Source organism: Parus major, chromosome 5, assembly GCF_001522545.3.
Source record: "Parus major isolate Abel chromosome 5, Parus_major1.1, whole genome shotgun sequence".
NCBI lineage: Eukaryota > Metazoa > Chordata > Aves > Passeriformes > Paridae > Parus > Parus major.
Window position 1 is genome coordinate 38,780,114 of NC_031774.1, and position 9,592 is coordinate 38,789,705.

Below are 9,592 nucleotides of genomic sequence, written 5' to 3' on the forward strand. Positions count from 1 at the left end.
TGTCGGTGTGTCCGTGCCGGTGTGTCCGTGTTGGTGTGTACGTGTTGGTGTGTACGTGTCATTGTGTCCATGTCGGTGTGTCCGTGTCGGTGTGTCCGTGTCATTTTGTCCGTGTTGGTGTGTCCCTGTCGGTGTGTCCGTGTGTCCGTGTCGGTGTGTCCGTGTCGGTGTGTCCGCAGGTGTGGACGTGCATCTGTCTGTGGCCATCTAGTGGACACTCAGCTTGTGCTGCTCTGGACTGGGACTGGCCTGTGCTCCACAAACCTCACTCCTTGAAATGCCCCTGTTGGAACACCAAAGGCAGGATGAGAGATTTGTTGAAGCAAAATTTCACCATTACCAAGCTTGGAATTTTTCTTTATTAATGAGGAATTATTGGGCAGGAAATATATATATATATATATATATATATATATATATATATATTTAATATTAATAAGAAAAAATTCCAATATCAATTCTCCTGTCTTTGTGCCCTAGCTTGGAAAGTAGTTGCCAGGAAAATGAGTGTTACCTATGGAAACTTTTAGGTTGAAACAAAACAGAAACAATACACAGGAACACCACAGATGTTTTAAAAGACCCTCCTTTGCTAATTCAGATTTCTGAATTATGGCCAACCTCAGGGAGATTTCTCTCTTTAGCAAACAATGTTTCAGGAACTGATTAGGTAAACAAACTAATATGATGAATGTGGATAACAAGGATGTGTCAAATCTCACATCCCCTTGCAAAATGAGAGATTTCTCCTCCTACAATTTGCTCTTCTGCATCATCAGTAATCTGAAGTATCAGTTGTCATTTGTGATTCAGAGGCAGAAGTTGTCAAGATTATCCCTGCCTGTCTTGACTCCAGAACTCCCACTCCAGAACTCCCACTCCAAAACCTTTGCAACTCTGTAGTCAAGTATGGAGTGCCTGAACTTTTATTGCTTTTTTGGCAGTGGGCAATGGAGGTGAGAACTGGGTGATGATTAAGTTAGAAACATTCTCATTTATAAGGCTTTGCAGTACTGCATGACAAACCTGCCCACTTTTCTCCATTGTCCATTTTTGTAGGATAGGCTTCCCAGGTTTCACAAAGGAGGTTTGTGTAAAAATAAAGAGATGTGAAACTTCTCGGGGTGTAACATATTGGTTCAAAAGACACCTCTGCACATAACGTCGTGACAGGTTTGCACAAACACCTGACATGCTTCAATCTAAAATTAATCAGAAGTTTTCACCACTGCCCATGAGGTGTGGAAGCAGAAACACATTCTTTTCACCATGCTCTGGGCTGTGCAACAGAGAACCAGATGAAAACAAGTGAGAAGGAAGTGCACAGCACAGAGCAATGTAAGTAAAGCATTTCACAAAGCCGAGCAATCCATGGGGTGGGAAGGAGCAAGAGGAAATGTGCACAAACCTAGACATTGTTAGAAGCAGACCAAATCTCAAAGAGTCAGAGGAAGCTGTAGAGTAGATATCTCCAAACAAGGACAATAAGCAGCCAAAGAATTCAAAAACCACAAGAGATGTGTAAGGTGAATAAAGTGTAAGGGTGAAACCCTCTCCCAGAAAAGTGGGGTGCCAATAATAAATAACTGCATATTTGGATATTGTGACTGATGTACCAATTCAGCTGAAAATACCTGTGAATTACTAAAATCATTGTGTAATTCAGCTCAGAATCAAGGCATGTGAAAATTTTGGTAACACATCAATAAATTTGAAGAAATTGCTGAGATCTCATAAATGAAAGCCCCACTGATGGAGCCATCTGAATGAGGGCAAAACCATGAAAACAGGACACAGGGGACAATCCTGCTGATCTGAAATGGCATGAGGGCTGCCAGTGCCATGCTGGAGCTCTTCACCCAGTGTTCCTCAGAATGAGCTTGTGACAGAGGTGCTTGACTGGGATCTGATCCCAACAATACTCAGTATTGAGCACCATTGATTTCACTTAATTTCATGCCTCAGATGAAGATATGGTTGCTGGTATTAAAGCAAGATGGTCAGTCTTCCTGATTTCTGTCCTGCTAAACATTCTGGGATTTCAAACTTTTATTTTTCCTAATGAAAACCAAGGAGAAATTCCCACCAAATGACAAAAATTTGTTTTGGAAATCTCAGAATGATCTTACTGAGATGTTGATGCAATTTTGATTTTCTCATTTGGCTTTAAAGCATACGTTTTGCATGTCTTAGGCAGCTGAGATTAAAATACAGCATTCACAAGAAAGCTATAGATAATTTTGATTACACTTCCACTGGCTGGACACAGTTTTTTCTGTGTGATTGAATCAGCATTTTTTGATTGAATATTTTCTACCAGCTCTAGTCAAAATTGCACTGCCAGCTGGCAAAGCTTCTGCTGCCTCCAGTATTTGCATAACACTGCCGTGGAAAAGGGGATGCTCCAGGGTAGCAGGTTTAGTGGCAGTGGGTAGTGCTGGGGCAGGCTGAGACCCGGCCAGGGCAAATGAAGAGGAGCATGAGGCATGTGGGAATATGATAGGGGTATCAAGGCAGGAGGGAAGAGAAAGGGTAAGTGGTAAAAGCATCAGTACAGAGGCACCTGCAGCTCTGCACCTTGCACTCTGGGAATGGGGAGGAGTGCATGACCTGGAGTGAGACCCTCTGCCAGCATCCTGCTGACTGCACAGCCAAGCAAACCCATGTTGCACACAGGTGTGGAGGAGAGGGCAAAGAGAGGAAGATCTGCATTCCTGAGGGTCTTTGCTTAGGCCCTGGAGGATTTGCAACCATCCACAGTCCAGGGGTTACAGATTGGAAGTATGAAAGTGTAAATCAGATTGTTTATCATGCAGAGGAGGTGGCATGTGGTGAAGCAGCCTACTTCCTTTGCCTGGTAAAATCCTCTCTGACATGCACAGAGTGTCTTCTGCTGGGAGAAGCTGGGATCACAGCCAGTGGGACCACCACCCCACCCATTCCACAGAGCTGTCTGGGGGAGCAGGTTGGCTGGGCTCCTGGGAATGGCCAAGGGTGGCTGTCATCAGTGCTAGGAAGCCACCCACCTGCCTACCCTGCAGCTCTGTCCCTGCTACGAGTGCTGGGCAGTTCTCCTCTGCAAAGGTAGAAGAGGTGGTATTGCCTGGCCACCTGAGACCAGGACATCACTCTGTGGCATCAGTCTGATGCTGGGGGGCTGGCACAGACCCCCAGAGCTTCCCCACAGCTACGAGTAGTGGGGACAAGAGAGGGTTAAGCTGTCAGCTCTGTAATGTTAAACAGGTGTCAAAGGCACCTCCATATATCTGCAGATTGAAATCAAATTCTTTGCAGTATAAAAAGATAAATTACCCAGGCGATTCCCGCCTCATCCCACTCATCAGGCCAGCGCCAGACGGCAAGCAATTTTTTTTTTTAATGTGCTAACGACCTAATCAAGCAATCAAGTCGGAGAAGATTGCGGAGTGACCCCGAGCATCCATCTGCCAGCGAGACCCCGACATTCATTTCCATTCTGCCGTGTACTTTCCGGGAAAGGGAGGGAAAAAAATAGAAAAGAAAAAAAAATCCTAAACAAATTAACACCCAATTTTCTGTGAGTCTAATTAGTTAAATGAGGAGGTGTTTGGGGTGTCCACGGGGAGGGAGGGACTGCCTCTCGGAGAGGGGCCCGGTAACTCCATGGCATTAATTAGCGCAGGTCAATGGTGTGGTTCCCTGGGGACCAGCTGCTTTAATTTCCCGTGATATTTCAGTGCCTGAGGCCTATCGATTCAAACTGAAATTAACTTATTTTTCAATCAGGCCTGGGCTGCCCCTGGGGCTGACTCTTCCTTTGCCTCCTTCTGAATAGACCTCAAGCAATTTTTCATCTAAAGCTGATGCCTCTGCTCGGGGAGGGGGGGAAGGGAGGGGAGCCGGGGAGGGAGGAGGGTGAGGGAGACAAGAGGAATGGAAATCGGAGAGAGAGCACTAATAGATTTCTGCGAGTATCACCCCCTCCCTGCCACTGCTGCCCGCCTCTCTGCTCACTGCCCCCCAGGTCACAGCTCAGAGATTATTCTGCCAATTTCTGAGAAGATGAGGGGTTTTTCAAACTGGGAATTCAGGCCAAAGCGCACAGAGCAGCTTCCCCCTTCTTTTGAGCAGCCAACCCCATCCCAGCCCTCTCTGCAGGCACCGCTGCCTGCAGCCCTGTACCGCTGCTCAGACACACAGTAAATAATAAAAGAAATTCCCAGGCACGAGAGCCAAAAGCCACTAGAAAAAAGACGTTGCAATGGCAAATTAATTACATCATGTGGAGAGGGATGGGACCTGCTTTCACACTTGGCCTTCACCACTCCTTCAAGGGAGGGAGGGAGATACCCAATGTCTGTTGCACGGGGGAAGAGGTTGTATTGCCTTTGGAATAAACATGCTTTCATCATGCTGGAGAAGTACATGCATGTTCCCATGTGGGAAGGGGTCTGGCATGCCTTCTCCATGCACAGAAAGTATGTCCCTCCTTGTCGCCTGCTCCAGGTTTGGTTCCAGAACCGCCGAGCCAAATGGCGGAAGAGGGAGAAGTGCTGGGGCAGGAGCAGTGTGATGGCTGAGTACGGGCTCTACGGTGCCATGGTGCGTCACTCCATCCCGCTGCCTGAATCCATCCTCAAGTCTGCCAAGGATGGCATCATGGAGTCCTGTGCCCCTTGGCTCCTGGGTAAGAGACCAGCCAATTTCATGGGGGATGGCAAATGGGTAGAGACAGAGGGATGGAAGGAAGAAATCAGAGTCATGTTGAAAACAGGTGAAGGGCAGCAGGTCCCCACATTCTGTCACACTTGATGCCTCTATCTGCCAATGCCCCTTGTCAATAGGGTTTGACCACTAATCCCAAATTCCTGCTGGACCTTGGATCATGACCTTCAGAATCTGGCTGGGACACAGATTTTCCCACATGCTCAGGCTGGTGCTAACCTTCACTTCCCATGGCTCAAGCATCCTTCCTGCCCAGCTCTGGAGTAGGGGCGCCAATCCTTGCCCAAGGCAGGAGGTCATCCCAATCTCACTCCTCCAGCCCTGTGATGCTGGGTGGGGTGCTAGGACTCCCAAATGCTCTGGGTTTGTCCAAGTTTCCCTTGGTTTTATGGGGGAAAGAAACATGGAGGTAGCAGCTACCCTGTCACACTCCTGTTCTTTGCTTCCCTCTTTCTGACCTTCCAGGCTGGATATGCCCCAGAAGTAGAGTCTGACATCTTGACAATGGGCTGTCCTGTCCTTCTGTCTGTGTGAAATGGAGAGAGGCAGAAAGGTGGTTGTGATTTGATACAGAAATAGAAATATCCCTCCTAATGGAGGGATCTCCCTCCCCAGTCTCAGTGAAGCTCAGGCAACTATGCTGCTGTCTGAGACCCTCATCTCCAGGAACCAGTTAGCTTCAGGTTCACAGAGAGAAATGAAGGGGAGAGTAATTATAGACCTTTGGGACCAGCCACCATCCACAGATGCTGGGCTGCCCCAGAAGGCAGCTGCCTTGCCTGGGCTGCCCTCGCATGGGGGCCAGAGCGAGTGGCTCACCGTGACTGCTGTGTGAAGCAAGGGTTTCTGCTTTTCCTTAATTCTGGCCTCTCTTTATCTTTGCTGTTTTCAGTTCAAGATGGCTTTCCCATGCCCAGGCGCTTTTCTAAACCCGAATACCAACAATTCTTTTTAGGGATGCACAAAAAGTCTCTGGAGGCAGCGGCTGAGGCGGGGAGGAAGACAGAGGTGGAGCGCCAGGCCCTGCCCAAGCTTGACAAAGGTGACAAAGAAGAAAGGGGTCCTGATCCCAAAACCACCATTTCCCAGGAGGAACTGAGAGAAAACAGCATTGCTGCCCTCAGGGCCAAAGCTCAGGAGCACAGCACCAAAGTCCTGGGGACCATTGCCGGGGACACCCCAGCCCCAGGCAGGAAGCCGGAGACAGGGGAGGAGGCGGCGGTGGCAGAGGATGAGAGACAGACGGAGAAGTTGAACTCATCGCAGAAGGAGGAGAAGTTGATCTAGGGAGAAGAGAGGTGGCAGAAGCCAGCCCCGACAGACACTGTGTCCTCTGGGGGCCATGTTACCCCTTGGACTGCCAGGTGCCCCCGGCCACCCCTGCCAGGGAGAGGGGCCCTGGTCTCTGTGTTTGGGGCTGCCTGGCAGGGATGCCCACTGCCTGCTCCCCTTAAGCATACCCCTGCCCCTTGCTCCTCCACCCCACCAGGCCTTCCTCAACCCCCCACCCCTTCCTTTTGGGGGACCGGGAAATGTCACCTCATCACTGCCACCAATGACACTAAGGCTCTGGTCCCTTCAGCCTCACGACTAGCTCTGGGGCTTTTTCCTTCTGCTGCAGCCCCAAACCCCATTTGCCAACCTGAAGCAAGCCTGTTCCCTGCTGCCATGCCTCTCCTTGGTATACATCTCTGCCCAGTGCTGCCCAGGCCCCTTCCCCTTGCGCCCTGTCCCACCGTGTCCCAGGCAGACATGCCACCTTCTGCTGGCCATCACCTCTGCCTCTGTCCCAGGCTGCAGCAGGACAAGCCCATGGCAGTGCTTGCACAAAACAATGGCCATCCATCTAGGGTGGTTTGCACCTTCCACCCATCTCTCCCTGCCCAGCACTGAGGTCTGCTGGGAAGGGACTGCAGCTTAAGAGCAGTTATATTTTGCCTCTCTTTGGCAGGGAGAGGCAGGTTTAGCCCACAAGCACGATACCCTGGTCCCACCTGGCACCCTGAGCTGACCCCAGCCCATTTCACTGGCTCCTGCAGGGCTGGGCACTTGGGTCTGGACTCTGCCCTAAACACCAAAACCCTACACCCCTGCAGAGGGGATGAATGGTGAATTTATTTATTGAATACATTATTCCAGGTGAGACAACAACATCCACCTAATGTATTTATTGAATTAAATTTGTCCAGTTCACCCTCTGAGTGTTAAAGGGAATGACAGCCATGCACATCCACCCTGACACACCCTGTAACATGTACATACATCCCATAGGAGCACATGCAGACCCACACAGCCAAACTCACTCCATGGTACCATCACCTTCCCATCCCAGTAAAGCACTATTCCCCCTCCAAAAGCTGTAGGACAGTGACTTCCAGGTGGCCCTTTCTGTCCTGCTTTCAGCTGTGAGCACTCTTTTCCCAGAGCTACTGTTTTCCTTCCATCAAAGGGTTAAGCCCAGTCATCCAACCCCTGTTTGTCTTTGTCGTCCCCCCCCCATCGTTTGATGTGTTAGATGATAGCCCATGGAGTGTAAATAATGTATATACAGTGAGAAAATAATTCAGTATTGAGGTGTTTGAGATATGGAGCTGTAACAACTTCTAGTCATCCAGCATCTGTGATTTATGTGCCATTTTCTGTAAAAATACGAAGAAGAATAAAACTAAACAGGAATACCGTGTATGACTCCAGTCACCAATGTTCAAGGAGGGCACGTTCAGCCAAAGCTGAGAGGGAGTTGGATGTCACAGTGTAGCCAGAGAGAGGTAAGAGATCCAAAGTGGCCCAGAGGTCTGCACTTTCCTCCCCACCGAGGCATGGAGGAGATGGGGCTTGGGACTCTCTCTGCAGTGAAATACAAAACTGAAAGTGGTGTGCTTGTACTTGGAGCAGAAGTTACAGCATACAACTGTATGAGAAGTGAGAACAAGTCACTTCAGCACCCAGAGCAGCCCTGGTGCTTTGGGTCATCCCATAGCACATGTGCTCTGGTTTAGAGAGTTGGACAGACCTCCAGGCAGGCTCAGCCTCTGCCAGGAACAGAGCAGGCTGCAGGGTCCTGCTGGCCTGAGGAGCTGAGGCAGCAGCCAGACACTGCAAGTGTGGGAGTCTGCAGGTCTGCAACCAGGGCAGCTGATTGACACACAAGGGCACCCATGGGATTTCCAGCAAGATGAGCTCCAATTCCAGAGCAGTGGAAGCCTATTCTGAGTTACCAGGTGTAGTGGGTTTAGGGCTGGCTAAATGCCAGTGTACCCACTAGAATTATTTACACATGTCCTGCTGCGAGATATGGATTAGGAGGAAGGCAAAACAGGCCCAAAACTTTCAAGGGTATAGAGAAAATTTTATTAACGGAATTAAGAGAAAAATGATAAGAAAATCAGAATAAACCTTCAGAACACTTCTCCTCCCCCCACACCTTCTTTCCTTTCCCACTGACAACATAAAGAGACAAAACTTGGGACTTTCAGTCAGTTTACCACCTCTAAAATAGTCTTGAGTTCTCTTAGGGAGAGGAGTCTCTCTTGTCATGCCATGGAGACTTCTCCACAAAAAACAGTTTCCTTGTGGTTTTTCATTTCCATGAATAGCAGCCGCCTGGAAATCTGCAATTGTAAAGTCCTTCCCATCTCTTGCAGCTTTTCCACAGCTGTGTTCGCGGGCCATGTCAACTTATGGGGTACTATTTTAAGGATGAGCTGTTCTAGCATAAAAGCACAAGTTCTTTTCGTCTGTCTCTGGGAACAGAGGTTTTCTTCTTTCTTTTCCTGGGGCAAGGTTTCTCATTTCGCTCTGTTCAAGATTCTCATTGGATCACAGCTGCTGCAACATCTGCTTACTTCAACACTGATGCCTCTGCTCACTGCTATAGTTAGAATGCTACATCCCCCCCAGTGCATTCCATGAATTACAGGGAAAAACCAAAGTCTGATATATTTGACATATCTTCACCATAGCCTTACAAAATAATTTCAGCACAAGACTAAGGCATCTTCTCAATTCCCTCTCATCTAGAATTTGATTCTTCACTGACCTCAGCGTCCCATGTTATTTTCTCTACGTGTCTTCATCCTTTCCTTTCACTGATTCAGGAGAGAATTGGTGTTCATTTGTTCTCAAGCTTTATGAACTGAAACAGTTTTATAGAGTTCTGCAGTGCTGAAAGGCTGCTCTCATCCAGGCTGTGCATGGGCGAATCGCTCGCTGTGCCTCTTGCTGCTACTCATGGGGTCTCTGCTGACACCGTGCGAGCTGTGCCGGCTCCACTTCAGCATTTTTCTTCATGTAGAGTGCTGGAAACAAGAAAAGCTGCTGCTGTTTTTGTCCTTCTGACCGCAGCATGGCTGGCTAAAAGTCGCTAAACAAAGTTCATTGCGAGCCATGTGCACACTCCTGGCCCAGGATGGTGGTGGCCACTCCCAGCCCTGGCCACTCTTGGCCTCAGGGTCGCCCCAAGCACCAACTGCAGGGCCACTCCTGGCACTGGCCCTGGCCACATGGTTGCCCCTGGAGTTGGGATGGCCCCCAAGCAACACCGCCAGCAAAAAAATGACTAGCGGGCTCCACTGGGAAGGGGCCTCAGCCCCACTGGGATGGAGTCCGGCAAGCTTCCCAGGAAGGGTCCAGCGCCACAGCCCGGAGCGGCCTGGCCCAATCTGGCCATGCAGAGCCGGCCCAGCCGCGAAGCTGTTCAAAGGCTGGAAGCCAGGCTGGCTTTTCCCGGGCTTTGTTGGCTTTTAACGGCTCTTTTCCACGGAGGCGGGTTCAGCTCTTTTTAAGTGGTTTAACCGGGTGTCAATCTTCGAAACTAGGCAGCTGATTGGCTCTTCAAACTAGGCAGCTGATTGGCTCTGCCGGGTCCCCACAGGGCTGCAGTCCGGGG

The 9,592-nt window shown here is 49.5% G+C and overlaps 1 protein-coding gene across 1 annotated transcript in view; it reads left to right on the forward strand.

Moving 5' to 3' along the window:
- The window catches only part of VSX2 (visual system homeobox 2), a 24,366-nt gene extending 16,986 nt beyond the window's left edge, over positions 1 to 7,380 (forward strand). The window contains exons 4-5 of the mRNA XM_015629636.1: positions 4,486 to 4,666; positions 5,660 to 7,380. Coding sequence (XP_015485122.1) covers positions 4,486 to 4,666; positions 5,660 to 5,991 — 513 coding nt within the window. The 3' untranslated portion in view covers positions 5,992 to 7,380. The remainder of the gene's footprint in view (positions 1 to 4,485; positions 4,667 to 5,659) is intronic.
- The last annotated feature ends 2,212 nt before the right edge of the window (positions 7,381 to 9,592 follow it).